This window comes from Oryza glaberrima, chromosome 10, assembly GCF_000147395.1.
Source record: "Oryza glaberrima chromosome 10, OglaRS2, whole genome shotgun sequence".
NCBI lineage: Eukaryota > Viridiplantae > Streptophyta > Magnoliopsida > Poales > Poaceae > Oryza > Oryza glaberrima.
The window spans coordinates 10,114,777-10,130,951 of NC_068335.1; the positions used below are offsets into that span (position 1 = coordinate 10,114,777).

The 16,175-nt window shown below is 46.7% G+C and overlaps 1 protein-coding gene across 1 annotated transcript; it reads right to left on the reverse strand.

Annotated features, from left to right (window-relative positions):
- Window positions 1-10,574: 10,574 nt before the first annotated feature.
- Window positions 10,575-14,798, reverse strand: LOC127786152 (formin-like protein 4). Its single transcript, XM_052313484.1, has 4 exons — window positions 13,380-14,798; window positions 13,083-13,285; window positions 12,303-12,544; window positions 10,575-11,599 (listed from the first exon to the last, which is right to left on the reverse strand). The coding sequence occupies exons 1-4, from the start codon at window positions 14,705-14,707 to the stop codon at window positions 10,808-10,810; spliced, it is 2,565 nt and encodes an 854-aa protein (XP_052169444.1). The 5' UTR covers window positions 14,708-14,798; the 3' UTR covers window positions 10,575-10,807.
- Window positions 14,799-16,175: the final 1,377 nt, after the last annotated feature.

Sequence of the window (16,175 nt, forward strand, 5' to 3'; positions counted from 1 at the left end):
TCTTGTACGGTTATAGTTGGATCGTCAACATTTCTCTCAAATCATAGTTATCTACAACTCACCGAAAGATCGGGCCAATCCTAGCCTTGAGTGTCGAGTGGAACTCATGGCACATCAAAATCCATCTGGACCCAGAGCTTTATTATGCTCCATTTCAAAGATTGCATCTTTAATTTCATTCTCAGTAAATTCATCAACTGAAGCATTACTTTCCTAAAGAAGACACCTAGGGAATATCACTTATAAGACTTTCATCTAGAGTTAAGGAAGAAACATTAGGTGGACCAAATAGACCTTCATAATATGTGGTAATATGAGCAAGTACTATAAGCCTTTACATGTTACCCCTAAATCTGCCACATAGGATCAGGTTATGAGGTAGAGGAGAGAAGCTAAAGAGAGAGAGAATGATCCATTCCTCGACAACCTCTACACAATTTTTAAGAAAAGTGCAACATGATGTGAGAGTGAACTAATATTGGGGTTTAATTTGTGTATTAGATGTGATATATTATACTTGGTACCTCTTAATTAATGAGTAGATGATATGGTTTAAATTAGAGGCGACATCTACCTGCACTATAAAACTTGTTCTAAAGCTACCCACACTACTACAAAAAACCCTTTTTGCAAACGGGCCGGAGCGATCTTCGCATGCGGTTGCACCAACCGCATGCACCAAATCGTCTGTGAAAATGCAAATCTTTGCATGTGGCCAAGGCACCCGCATGCGAAAATGGGATTTTTGCATGCGGTCGCTTATACCGGCCGCATGCGAAAATAAATTCAGCAAACAAAAAAAATAAAATCCAAAACCCCCCAAAAAATAAAAATCCAAAAATCCCAAACCCTAGCCCGTCGTCCACACCGCACGCCGTCGTCGGCGGTGGATCCGTCCCCCCCCCCCCCCCCGCCCGCCGTTGTTGCCCCCGCCGGATCCATCGGCGGCAGCACTGGATCCGTCGCCCCAGCAGCCCCCCGTCGCCGCCGCTGCCGCTTCCATCTCCCCCGCCGCCCGCCATCGTCGTCCCCGCCGGATCCGTCTCCCCCGCCGCCCGCCGTCGTCGCCCCAGCCGGATCCGTCGGCGGAGGCACCGGATGCGTCGCCCCAGCCGCCCGGCGTCGTCGTCGGCGGCGGATCCGTCGCCCCCGCCACCCGCCGTCATCGGCGGCACCGGATCTGCGCAGTGCGGCGGCGCCACCCGAGGCGGCCAAGCTGCCCCTGCCGCGGCGGCGTTGAGGAAGAGGGAGGGTCGCCTCATCGTCGTTGGTGAGGAGGGGATGGCGGGCCGCTGAGCTGAGGCCGCCAAGCCGGCCGCCGCCCGCCGCCGCCGCTGTAGCCGCTCCCTATGGCGGCAGATCCGGCCTTCCCGAGGGCGGCGCCGCCGGATCCGCCAACCGCGCCGACGCCATTGCCATCCGCCGCCCGGCCGCTCTGAGAGAGGGAGAGGGAGAGAAAGAGAGAGGGAGAGAGAGGAGAGAAAGAGAGAGGGTGAGTAAAAAATTAATAGAGGGAGAGAGAGGAGATGAGGTAGAAAAATTTTGAAGTGGTGGGAGGGAAAAAAGAGTGGAGGGAGATAAAAAAATTGGGGTGGTATTTTTGCATGCGGACCACTTAAGGAGCCGCATGCAAAAATAGTTATTAAAAAATAATTTAAAATATGAGAACTTGGAATCAAAATTTTTAATACTAAATGAACTCAAATGAAAACGTTGCCAAAAACAAAGTTGTAGAACTCGTTGAGATCTACCAATTTTCTTTTGGTCATTTCTCCATCCGAGTTTGATTGAACTACATAAAATTTGAACTTTATAATATAAGAAATTCAAATAATTTTTTTACATAGTAAATGATTTCAAATAGAAAAGTTGTCAACAACAAAGTTGTATAACTTATCAAGATCTGCAACTTTTGTATTGGTCATTTTTCCATATGACTTTGTTTGAACAGTTTGAATTTGAATTTCAAAAAATGACAACTTTAAACAACATTTTCAAATACAAAATGATTTCAACTGAAAAAGTCATCAATAAGAAAGTTGTATAACTCATCAAGATCTATAACTTCTATTTTAGTCATTTCTTCATACGATAAAGTAATTTGTAAGATTGTTCACAAAATGTACATCTCTTATATAGGCGTACATCTCTTATATAGCCTATATAAGAGAAGTACATTTTGTAAACAATCTTACAAATCACTTTATCAAAACTATATAAGAGATATACATTTTATGAACAATTTTACAAATCACTTCATCGGATGAAGAAATGACCAAAATAAAAGTTATAGATCTTGATGAGTTATACAACTTTCTTATTGATGACTTTTTCAGATGAAATTATTTACTTCTTCAAAATATTATTTGAAGTTTTAAAATTCAAATTTTTAATTGATAAAACAAAGTCACAAGAAAAAATAGCCAATATAATACCAGTAAGAACACAATAACATGTAGAGCATGATTTTAGAAACATTTAGGAAAAAGATCATCTAATTTGGAGTTTATATGAGTGAGATACACTAGTTTCAAATTTTTCAATTTTTATTTCCGCATACGGCTTCTTAAGTGGCCCGTATGAAAAAATCGATTTTTCCATGCGGTCGCTTAAGTGATTTTTGCATGCGGCCCTCTTGAGACCCGTATGGGAAAATCGATTTTTCCATACGGGCCACTTAAGCAGCCGTATGGGAAAATGACCCTCGATTTTTGCAGACGCCACTAGTTATGGTCCGCATGGAAAAATGATGGGGCCTCGTATAGAAAAATCACTTTTGTAGTAGTGTCATCCATTACATATCAGTAGTTTAAATGCAGGTGAACAAACCGAGGCTAGTAGTTATAAATGGTTTGCATTGTAAATGCTCTTAGCACTTAAAAAATGGTTTTTTTTGCGGAAAAATAGATTTTGGTAGGTGGCCAGGCCATTTCACATGCAATTCAAGACCTTTGAGGCGGTCAAGTTAAGTCGTCCGCATGCAAAAACACATTTTAGCGCTAAAAAAAATCAACTACCGATGTCGTTTATCAGTAGCCCTCAAATCCAATTGACACTGACAGAAATTCACAAATCCACACACTCACAAATTTAGATTATTCAAAAATCTCCAATTAGATCAATCCATCAATAGCACAACTAACAGGATCTGGCCATCGCGAGCTCCCCAACAAAGCCATTGAGCCGTGATCATTGTTGTCATCGCCGAGTAACGAAGCCACCTAGACGCATGTTGCCGTTCATCGCCGTCGTTGAGAAGAAGTCGCCAAGGACCGCATGCATGGAGAGGTCTCCCAAGTACCGCCTCACCATATCCGGCACCCTCCATCGCAACCGCCATAGCGGACGTTGTCGTCATGCAATTGCTGAGGCCCACCAACACTGGCGCTTATCGACCACCACCAACACACCCCACCACTGAGCACCATCGCCCCACCTAGCCACCTAGGGAATCGTGTGGCATGTCTGGATACACCTCTCCCTAGCACATCGGTGTCGGGTCTACCTTCCCCAAGCCCGCCGGCGGAGGATTCGCCTCTCCCGAGCTTGCTGGCAGCGGATCCGCTTTCCCCGAGCTCGATCGCAGTCATCTTCATCGTCATGGTTCATATGCAGTCACAGCGACCATAGCGTTCTGAGCCCGCTGGCTTGTAAGGCCATATACAACGCGTGACCCTGGCTTGTGGTCTCAAACCTCGACGTCGGATACGAGCACCAGTCACAGTGGGGATCGTGGCTCCGCAGGCCGATTCGGCACTTGCAGAAGAACCGCCCGAAGCGCCGTGCCTGGGCTCGGGAAGGGCGAAGCCACGCGTTGGCGAAGCCAGAGTCCCGTGCGTCGCCTCGTCGGGTCGCCAGATCCGCCGCCACCGCTGCTTCCCCCCGCCGCCCGAAGAAGGGAGGAGGAGAGGAACCGCTGCCGTTGTGGTTCCCTCCGTCAGATCCGGCGAGCCCGCGCCATCAAGAACTCCTCCTCCCCACCACCGTCGAGAACTCCTCCTCACCGCCACCGCCATGGGACTCACCGTCGAGAACTCCTCCTCCCCGCCGCCGGTGGCCCCTCACCGTCGCGGCATGGGATGGGAGGGCATCCACCGCTGCCGGTGGTACGTCGACCGCGCGAGAAGAGGGAGGGAGGAGAAGGAAGAAGCCGGCGGCCAAATCCGGCGCCGCCGCCATGGGGCTCCGCCGCGGGGGAGAGGCCGGAGGTGGAGGCGGCGTTGAGGGGAGGAGGAGCGGCAGCTTTGAGAGAAAGCGGAGGCGACGAGACTGAGGAACGCGAACGGCTGGAGAGGATGAGGATAAGGTAGAGAAAATAAATGAGAGAGAAAGGATTGGAGGGGCTGACAGTGGGTCCATATAGAGATTAGGGGTATCTATCTATTTCTTTTTTTATTAGAAGGTCTAAAATAGATAATTTTATAATAACAAATATAATAAGAACTAACACATAAATAATTAGGGGCTGAAACACAACATACACTTAGCAGTGGTCTGCTTTGTAGACATCGTGGTTTTTGTGTGGCCTTATCCTATGTGGCAACCTGAGACCACAAGTGCTTGTGGCCACCATTGTACATGTCCTAACGCGGCCTCCCAAGGCTGATCGGCTACGGGTGTGGTTGGTGTCGATGTGCGGGAATGGAGGAGAGACCCGTCGCTGCCTCTGATGCCACCGGATGCCGTGGCAGGCCTTGCCTGCCACCAAGAGGTCTGGAGGGAGAGGGATGGATCAGCTGCCCTAGGAGATGTGTGAGGGAGGGAGTAGGTGTGATGGAGATGGACTAGCTGAGAGAGATAGAGAGAGCTGAGGGACTTAGCCTCGTTGGTTTATCACTGTGCTAGATTTAGCCTCGCTGATTTAGATTGCGAAAATGAATTTTCATATGTGGGGTCGAAAGAGGTCCAGTGGGCTTGGCAGTCACCACCCATGATGACGGACTGATAGGGTGGCGTGCCGTATGTTGGGATGGTAATGGGCTTAACATCTTGACCTACAAAATATGATGGTTGGGCCTAAAAAGGGTTTGTGCTGAAATTTAATAATTTTCTTGTGCTCAAAATATTTAAGAGTTGAGGTGGGTTGTGAAAGAGTAGTGAGCCTTGACCCATTACCACCCCTAGCCCTATGTCGGTACATTCGCGCAACCATAAGGGAGGAAAGGGCCATAAAATGGAATAAGTTCACTTTGACTCCCTTAACTAGTGGTCGAATTTGATTTGTATCCTTGAACCACAATACAGGATATCTTGACCCCTTAATAATTATTAAAACATATACAATTTGACTCCCGGGACGGTTTTGGAGGATGGTTTCGCTGACGTGACGCCTATGAGGTGGTGTTGACCTTGTCTTCATCCCATTGACGCTTAGGTGGTATTAGAATTAAAAACATATATGTAGGAGTGGGACCCATTTTTCATTGACAAAAACAAAATTATGGGACCCACTGACATGTGGGGGCCTACATATCATCCCCTCGCTCTCTCCTTCCCTTCTTCCTCCTCCCTCTCTCTTTCCCTTCTCTCCCTCCCCTTTCTCTTCCCCTTTGGCTGGTGGCAAGCAGCGAGGGCCGGAGCGGCAGCAGCTCGCCCCGCTGCCCCTCCCCACCGCCAATTTGAGGATGACTCCGGTGAGATAACTATAGGTACGAACCTTCTCTAGGCGGGCCGTGGCTCTATCCATCTACTCTTCTCCAACAAGAGGACCGTCACGATACAACGGTGGGAGGGGCGACCCCTTCCGCCACTCGCAGGGCTTGTCCGATCCATGGCGTACGTGGACGTGAAGATGCGGTGGAAGAAGGACGCGTCATTCAATGTCATCCTAGTACTGTCCCAGGCGCGGGACCTCTGGTCGCTCGTGTTCCTCGCCAGCCTCCTCTCGCCGTAGCTGACCCCCGTCTCCACGGTCTCCAAGTTCCGCCGCTCAGTCAAGACTCCCGACAGTCGCGCCATCTCCTTCCTGTGGTGGTTCCCTGCCACCTTTGTGGAGTCCGTCGGGCCAGTGCACTACCACCCCTGGTTCCGCATCTCGAGCTCCGCCGCGCGCATCCTACGGGAGGAGCATGAGATCTTTGCTGTGCAACGTGCAGACATCATCTCCAGCCTCCTCCTTATGACCCTGTGCTGCCGTGTTCTTCTGCTTGCGCTACGACGCCCCGCTCCTGGCTGAAGGGGAATAGGGAGAGAGAGAGATAAGGGAGAGAGGGAGAAGGATTGAAGAGAAAGAGGAGGACATGTGGGGCCTACATGTTAGTGGGTCCCACGATATTTTTTTGTGCATGATAAATGGTTCCCACTTATACTTTTTTAATTCTACTGCCACAAGCACCACATCAACAGTCGCGTGGGACAAGGATCAGGTCAACACTGCCACATAGGCACCGCATCAGCGAAACCGTCCTTCAAAACCATCGAGTCAAACTACACTGGTTTTAATAATCGAGGGGTCAAGATATATGGTATTGTGGTTAAGGGATACGAATTAGATTCAATCACTAGTTAAGGGAGTGGAAATGAACTTATTCCCTAGAAAATTGATGGAAAGAGCGTGGGAATAAGTTCATTTTAGGTCCCTCATCTTTACGTGGAGTTTGGATTTCGTCCTTAACCGCAATACCAGATATAACACGTCCCTCAACCAATAAAACCGGTGTACTCGAGATTCCACGCGGTACAGTATCTCGGTTTTAGCTGGTGTGGTGAGTGGGACCCACATATAAGGGCTATTTCTTCTTCCTCCGACCTCTCCCCTCTCTATATCTCCTATTCTCTTTTCTCTCCATCACCGACTCTGCTCACGCTCCTCGTCGGCGCCGAGCGGCCGCGGCCTCGCCGGAGGCTGAGGAGGCCGTCCTCTGTGCGGCAAGGAAACCAGCAGTGGAGAGGAGGCACGCGCGCGCGAGGCTGACGGTCCCGACGCGGCGGCGTCCTCGTTCGGGAAGGCGGGAGCGGCGGGATGGAGCTTCGATGATGACGGCCGGCCTAAGGTGACTGACAAGGTGACAACCAGGTGGAGGGGATTGGATGGAGAGCGCCCGACGGCGGATCAAATTGGGCATTTCCGTCTTGCTCGAAATTGGCCGCGGCCGCGGAGGTGAAACAGAGTTTACCGAGCTCCCAGAATGTGGTGACAAAGGGACTCGGTGGGAGGAGAACCGACTTTGGCGAGAGATCGATGATGCGCGATTGCGGCTCCGTTCGGGCCGCGGGGAGCTCCGCTTCGCTCCCCACAACCGACAATGGTGATCCCGGATCTTGTCTCCCCACACCAATCAAATTTCTGCTTGCAAAATGTATTCTAGCCTAGGTCGTTGAATCTTGGGGAGAACGGTGCATCATCTGGATCGACATTGATCAGAGTAAAATGTTGGTGGCATCATCTCTGATTGATATGTTTGGTTTTCTTTTTCTTTGGAATTTATTTCTCTGTCTGGCTAGGTAGATAGCTAGAATTTTCATGGAGTGGGCGATGGAGACGCTGCAGCATGGCTGCTGCCGAGATTGCATTCCCAGTCTTTTGGGCTTTGGCTCCTGCTGTGGTGGTGGCAGCGACTGATCAGTCAGAAGAGCAAGGTAGGACGGCGGTGATGCAAAGCCGCGGCTTCGTGGAAAAAGGAAGATGAGCGAGAGAAGAAGGGGAGCGGATGCTGGGTGACGATGGGGCGGTCCGAGGCGGAGGAAGGGACTCGCGCCCATCGGCGAGGCCGCGGTCGCGCGTTACCGACGAGGAGAAGCTTGAGCAGAGTCGGTGATGGAGACAGAAGAATAGGAGGTTGAGAGAGAGAGGTGAGTGGTTGGAGGGAGAAGAAATAACCCTCACATGTGGGTCTCAGACCCTATTTAGATGGGATAAAACTTTTCAGTCCTATCACATTGGATGTTTGGACACTAATTATAAATATTAAACGTAGACTGTTGATAAAATCTATTTATAACCTTGGACTAATTCGCGAGACGAATCTATTGAGCCTAATTAATTCATGATTAGCCTATGTGATGCTACAGTAAACATGAGCTAATTATAGATTAATTAGGCTTAAAAAAATTGTCACACGAATTAGCTCTCATTTATGTAATTAGTTTTATAAGTAGTTTATGTTTAATACTCCAAATTCATCCGATATGAAAGGGACTAAAGTTTTGTCCCTGGATCCAAACACCCCCTCACTCATCACATCATCCAAAACCAGACACTATACTACCTAGAATCTTGGGTACACTGGTTTTACAAGTTGAGGAACGTGTGCTGTATATCTGGTATTGTGGTTTTTTGAGGACGTAATTTAAACTAGGTGTGAGCATGAGGGACTTAAACTAAACTTATTCCAAGAGCGGGCAACAAATAACCGGGCCTTATGGCTTATAGGCCTTGTGGCCATTACCGGTTACTGGCTGAGAGACGGGCTTTTGTCTAGCTGAATAAGTCTGACCTGTTACACCAGCCTGACCGTCGGTCCAATCGATTCAACCGCTACTCAAAGAAGCGTTATAAACTACATTTTCCGTTTCATAATATAAAACTTTCTAGCATTGTCTAGAGCCATAAAGATGTTAATAAATCTAGACGCAAATATAAAACACATACATTGATCAATGAATAAATCTAGGTAAAACCAAAAGTTCTTATGATATGAAACGGAGGGAGTAATGGTTATTGTTTAGAATTTTTTTGGCCCACAGGAGTTCACCTCTGTCAGTTCATATGTGAAGAGAATTTAAACTAGAGGGGCCAAGGCCGAGTCCTAAATTTCAACTCCAAACTACAACTTCCAAATTATTACTTCCTTATTTTTTTTGTTAATGTAACTTTCCAAACTGCTAAACAATATAATATGATATGTGCAAATATTTTCTACATAGAAGTATCAACTTCTAAAAAAATCAAATAAATCTTTTAATTTAATAATAGTTAATACTTAATTAATTATATGCTAGTCGTTCATTTTACATAATACTAATATACTAATTCAATAAAACGGGCCCCACGTTTTACATGTTGCTAATATGCTACTCCAATACGGAGGTTTGAAATAGGCCCTAATTAGTACTAGGCTGTAGGCTGTGTGCCTGTGTGCAGGCATGATGTGAACAGCAATATCACCGTGGAACAGCTTGCAACCAGTTCACCTCATCCAATCAGGGAGCACTGTATAAAAAAACAGCAGTTCCAAAAACAATTCAAACAAATGAGAAAAAGGTGAGGGAAGGAGTGTTATTAGCTGATGATTCACGCATCAGTCAACACCAATTTCTTGAGCCGACAATCGTGCATAATCGTCGCCCACAATCGCCGATAGAAGGTTTTGATTTTGGCGGAGTTTAGTTTCAAATTTTTTCTTCAAACTTTTAACTTTTTCATCACATCAAAACTTTCCTACACATATAAACTTCCTACTTTTCTATCAAATCGTTCCAATTTCAACCAAACTTATAATTTTGACGTGAACTAAACACACTCAGCTATAGTAAGGAGCGTAGGACTCTGGTTTTGATTCTCATGGAGATAGCAGTGCAGTTACTACACTTGCTAGGCGTCGGTTGCTAGCTAGGCCCAAGCCCTTAGAAGCATACATGATCCACGATGCCACTATTTTAGCACGAGAAATGCTAATCATGACAAGGAACCTGAGGCTCAACTTGGCTCCGTGTTCTTCATGGGGCAACGAGAGAGACCGACGTGGAGTTGAATCTTTGACCTGGTTGGCTCAAGCCGAATGACACCTAAGCGTACTGTGAAAGTTCTTACAGAAGCTACAGAGAAAATCTCCAGCTTTTCTTTTTCAGTAGAGCCTGCCTCGAGAGAGACTGCCCCGATTCCCGGATAGGGCCTGCAGTGATATGGCCGAATCTGACCACAACAAATTCTTCATTCCTTCCCTGCTCCCATCCGTGTCTCAAAGTGTCTCATAGAAGACTAATTTTTGGTTCTTTGGATGCGTCAATGCAAAGCAAAATATACTAAGAGAAGGAGACAATGAGCGACTCAACTGAACTTTTCTGCAGAAAGATATGATCCACGTACGCGATGCATGCCCAGTAATCATATATGCTTCGGTTTTCTTTACCTCTACGCAAAGATGTCGCTTGCAGATAAAAAGGTAGAGAGAAATGAGGGTGATCTAGGCCGGCAGAAGATTACGATGATGATGATGACGAGGCTTTGCTGGGAGCTATTTTTATCATTGATTTCTTTTGAGTTTTGTTGTCCTTCCCTGGTCGTCTCTCTTTATTCCCAGTGAGAAAAATCAGTGTGATACTTTCCTTGCCCTTCTCATCTTTCTTCGTTCTACAAAGAATTCATCAGGTGAAGTTGGATGCATAATTTTGACACAAATTTAACAATATTGTGAGTATTTTCCTTTAAGCAAAATGGGTTGTCCATAGAGCAACTTATGAGTGGGTGGTGCAATTTAATCGCGCAACTTGAGAAGCTATAGACCGATTCCTTCTTACTGTTTTATCAGATGGCCAAAATATAATTTGATTTTAGACCAGAAACGATAGAGAATAGCCCTAAAAAAATTAATCAGCATGGCCTGAAACATCCTGGATGTAGAGGCTGGGTTGATTTCCATTATCGAAAAAATTAAACAAAATTACTCAGCAAGAACTTATTTATTTTGTACAAAAAAGAATTCGAACCATCCATAATTATACAAAAGGATTTCACCTATAATTCTTCTCACTAAAATTACATGTGTGCTTCATCTGTCCTGGCAAAGTATTCTTCTATCAAAGATTGCTGTGGTTCTGTTCATTCCAAAAATGCAGAGTGCCTCCCTTTCTGAAGTCTGACCTCTTCCTACATAGACGGGCTATCTCCGTCAGAGCTACTCTCTCTTCCTCCTTTCTGCCCTTGCATGTTCAGGATCGGCAATGCACTTGCTGCTGATATACGGAAGGACCTCGCTGACCCAACAAATGTCCTGTCCTGCTGACTGACTTCCCTGCAAACATGATCCAGCATTGAGAGGAAGTCCCTAACCACCATGAATATCCTCAGAGGGTGTGCCTCCTCCTTCACCGCGTTACCGTGGAAGTACTCAGTGATCTCCTTCACTCTTCCGAGTGCCGCCTTCTCGTCGTGCCTCACTTGCTCGATCTCCTGCTCAGCTTCCTTGAGAAATTCACGCATCGTCGCGAAGAAATTCACCCCTTGGCTGCATTGCTTCTCGAGCTGGAGGACCGACTTGATCTTTCCAAGACCGGCTTCAAGCTTAGATACGTAGCCGTGTAGCACGTCGAAGTCCATGGTTGCTGCTCTCTTGACATTTCCTAGCTCGGTGCTCAACCCAGACACAACTTTTAGGCCCTGTCGACGCAGCTGTTCAACTTTCGCGATGTTTGTGATGTGGTTTTCTGGAGCCTTTTCAGATTTTGCGTCCTCTGACCGGACGATTTCTTGGACGACAAAGTGCAGCAGTGTGGTTTTACCGTCGGCGCCTTTGACATCTGCAAGCTTGAGGAGGGTGTCAAGCTTGAAAGCTTTGGCTTCACCTCGGTTTGTGCCAACATTCATTCTGTTCCCTGTCCTCAGCACTGCTTCAAGGAGTTTTAAGAACAATCTACTGCCTTTTAAATCATCACAAGCTGCCTGAAAAGCAAGTAAAAGTGTTAAGCTACTAAAAAGAGCCAGTGAGAGACTTTAAGGACTTCATAATAATTTCTGTATATGGTAAAAGTTAGTACGCTTGAAAAGCAAGCAAACAAACTAAAATGGTGTTAACACACAATAGTTATCACGCATGTTCCTGGCCAAGGATTGACCAACCATCTGCTGTATAAATCTCCAAACTTCCTAATATCTTGTGAAAATACATTGCTACCCAAGGGTTCCCAGATCCCATTTTTGTCGAGTGCATGAATATATTGTCAAGTTCCTTAATTATTGCAGTATATGTGATTTAATAAGCACCAAAAAAAATTTAGTGCCCAAATTTTCCATGATATACAGAATTTAGAAAGATTCGTAAATCATGAACAAAAACTCTGAAAGAACTTTATATTATGTTAAGTAGTGTACCACATACTAATTTCGGATTGAAATTTTAAATGTTTGTGTAACTCAAATGTGCACTAGAGTCCATAAATTTTTCAAAACTAACACAGCTTGATGATATATAAATTCAGGTAGTGTAATATATTAGAATTTTTTACCATGGTGCAGTCCAAATTCAGGCATCTACTCCATATATGTTTTATGGAGTATTAGTTTTATGCAGTAAATGATGGCACATAAGAATATATGTTAATGCAGTAACCCATGATAGAGACAAATACAACGTGAACTACAATACCTCAAGCGTTTGAAAAGATTTCCTGAGATAATTCACTTCATTCTCAAAATTTGCTCGGTATAGCATAACATCAACTCTTTTGAAGGCGAACGGTATATCAAGAACTGCCTTAAGAAAGCGCTCTGCCGAACCAAGCTTTGATAAGTCCCCAGTGAAATCTCGCAGTTTCAGTTCTTCCTCTTTGGTTGGAGCCATCTTTATTAAGGTCTCCAAAAGTTCAGCTCCCAAACATTCAGCATTACCTATTTATAGATGAACAACATATGGTTACTGGAATTAGATGCAAAGTGTTTATAGTTTTTATCCAATTCTGCATCGCTGAGAGGTGTGTATTGCTGTATTAGCATGTAGTAGTATTTTATAGTAACCTTACTCATACTACTGCTGGTCTGCTGTCCTACAGTTCAAATGATATTTTTTTCTGAGGACAGTTCAGAATAGATCACAACAGAATCCAACAACTAGTATTACTTGCCCTTAGTAAGATATGCCTTTTTTCCTATCTAAATTATCATACTCCCTTAGTCTCATTCTTATGATATAAGGGATTTTGACTTTTTGTTTGTACTGTTTGACCATTCATCTTATTCAAAAAATTTTAGAATTATTATTTATTTTATTTGTGACTTACTTTATTATCCAAAGTATTTTAAGCATAACTTTTCGTTTTTTATATTTGCACAAATTTTTTAAATAAGACAAGTGGTCAAACAGTAAAAGCAAAAAGTTAAAATTCAGACGGAGAGAGTAGTAAACAGAGGCCAAACAATTATTGCTTACCATCTAAAAGCGCATCCGTAACCTCCTCGAGAGTGACATTCAGCGCGCGAAGCAGGATGGCAATGTTCTGTGCCTTCTTGGGGTCAAGAACTCTCTCCTCTTGCTTAAATTGCGGCATGCCGACTTTCTTCGGGTTGTCCATCCTAGGCGCCACGGCTGTCGAATTGTTCATGAATAGCACCTCGATCATATCCTCATCCAACCTGCAACATGTTCATATCAGCAATCAACAAATTGAAAAATGTAATGAACAGCATAAGAATTCCAGATCTTTTTTTCTGAAATTTTTATCTTAACTGGAATGAATTTGACTTGAGCCGGTCCCAGACCATGTCGCGGTCGGAGCTCGCCCGAACCTTGTCCCAGTGCAGTGGCTTCAGCTTTGGCCGGGGCTCGTCGCCGGCGGCTTCACCCCGCGTTCGCACTGACATGGTGGCGGCGGTGGCGTCGTTGTCCTTTGTCACCGCCATTGCTGGCGCCCTGGGTATCACAATGCTGGGGCCCTCTGCTGGGAGCGGTCTGAGCAGCCGGCGAGCAGAGACTGGCCCAGTTGGTGGCTCCGGCGGCGGCGGCGGCGGTGGAGGCTTTGGGGTTGTGTTGTTGAATCTTGATGGTGGTGGTGGAGGCGGCGGCGGCGCGGGTGGTGGGTTGGAGGGTGGCGAGGCCATCTGTTTGTTCATTTCGGCGCCGGAGCCGGCGGAGAAGCGGGTGCGAGGAGGTGTTCGACGGGAGCGTGGCGCGGGTGGGGCAGGAGGGGGAGCAGCGGCGGCGGGCGCGGGCACGGGCGCGGCGGCCGGCGTCGTGGGGAAGAAGTCGCTGGTGAGGCTGGGGAGGCTGCGGCGGGAGGCGGTGGTGGTGCGCGGGCTGGACGCGCTCGCCTCGCTCCACGTCCCGCCGCCCTCGCCGCCGCCACCGCCACCGGAGCCAGCCGAGCGCTGCCCAGGCGTGTAGTACGCCGCGTCCTCGTCGGACGATCCTTGCGTCAGCGCGGACGCACCTCGCCGCAGCGGCGGGAGCGGCCGGAGCTCCGGGCTCGGGACGGTGTCGACGTCACGGCACATGCCACGGCGCGCGCGCTCCGGGCGCACCTTGCGGTACGGCGAGACCGCCGTCGAGCAGGCCGCCACGTCGGCGTGCGCCCCCGCGACGGAGCCAGCGCCAGCGTGCGCGTGGCCTGGCGGCTTGTGCGCCTGGGCGGCGGCCGCGGCGGGGTGGCGCGCCAGGCGGCCCGTGAGGAGGAACGCGGCCGCGAAGGCGAGCAGCGCGAGGACCGCGGCGGCGGCGGCGGAGGCGACCACGATGGCGGCCTTTGGCGTGCCGCCGCCGCCTCCCCCGCGCGCCCGCGGGTCCGGCCCGCTGCGCGACGACGACACGTCGGCGGCGACCGTGTTCGGCGGCGGCGGCGGGAGCAGCGCCGGGCCGCCGTTGTCCACGGGGGTGGCGGGCGTGGAGGGGTCGGAGGAGAAGTCCGGGGACGGTGGCGACGGCGACGCCGTGGACGGCGGCGGTGTCCACTCGATGGGGAACAGCGGCTCGTGCAGCACCCGCCGCACGTCGCCGGCGCCGCCGACAGCGGCCACCGCCGAGAAGGCGAGGAAGAGGAGGAGCGCGAGCGTGGGCGGCATTGGTGATGAGGAGAGAGAGAGGGAGAGAGTGAGGTTGGATTGTAGAGAGAGAAGTGGGAGTGGGAGTGTGAAGCTGCTGCAGAGAAGAGGACTCAAGGGAAGGAAGGAATAAGGGGGAGGAGTGAGGAGAGGGGAAGCTCAAGTAGCCGCCATTTTTGGGTTCGGTGGAAGAGCAGCAGCGTGTCCATCACACGTGGCCTTTTTGTGAGTTATTATTATGGCTAAATTTTTGGAGGGTACTGTTCACCGCTAAATTTTACCATTTCCTCAGTTCATAGTATAAGATATTTTGGTTTTTAAATTTTACCAAAATAAATTCCCACGTACCTACCTTTTTTTTTGTATGGATTGTACTGATTTAATCTGTACGTATCAATTTTTTACTAGTTTATTCTATCTTCTACATATTTTGTGTCAATATTGTACTTTTGCTAGCTACATCCTCAATCTTTGAGAAAAAGAAATAATCATTTATTTATTATAGGATAAAAAGAGTTATATACTACATATGTTTTAAAATATAAGAGATTAAATATTTGTATGTATTTATATTCTTCAAATCTTTTATATTTTAAAACGAACTAGGAAGAAAGCCCGCGCAGATGCGCGGGTAATTTATTTATTTCCTATAAAAAGAATACTAAAAGAAACCATATCTCGCCATATTCACTGTAAGAAATAGACCATTGATTTTGATATGTAGTAAATGATCAAAATGGCTATCATGTCCAACTAAAAATCACTTTATCCCAATTATATGTAAATTCACCATTCACAATAACTTATTATCATTGTTTTGAAGTATGTGTGTCTTTTTAATCGATGGAATTGCAGCTGTATAAAAAAATCCCAATACATCATTAATACCATAAAAAGTTAATATCCACATTATACCCAAGTGCCCATGTTTCACAGGTCCAAATCTACATATAAATATTTAAAAATACCGCTTCTACCAATTAATAGGATAAAACAATTAAAATTATATATGAATGCTCCTCTGACGATCGGGTGAAGCCGACTATAGCCGCTAAGGATTTTTCTCAAATGCCTTGATTCATGGGTCCCGCATTGATATAGTCGTGCTCCTCAATGGTAACATAATTTTATCGGTAAGTAGCAGGCCATTTAAGCATTGTTGTCAACGGTAACATCTCACTCGGACCACCTTAACCGAAAAATGCATACTCCTATATAATTACTACAATGTAGCCAGTTGAGATCCATACTTGGCATCCTTTATGGAATGAGTGAAAAGAAGATGGAGGTGATAAAAAAAGTTTTTTTTTGTGTCTTGAGTTGATTTATTGTATAGAGTAGACAAAATTTGTTTAAGGTGTTAATCAATAGTACTAAATTTTAGTAGTATAGATATTTTTTTTAAAAAAAATAGCAGGGTTGATCATTCGACTATCTAATAGCTTTAGTGACACAGTTATCCTTTGCTAACTTACAAGTTAGTATAAGT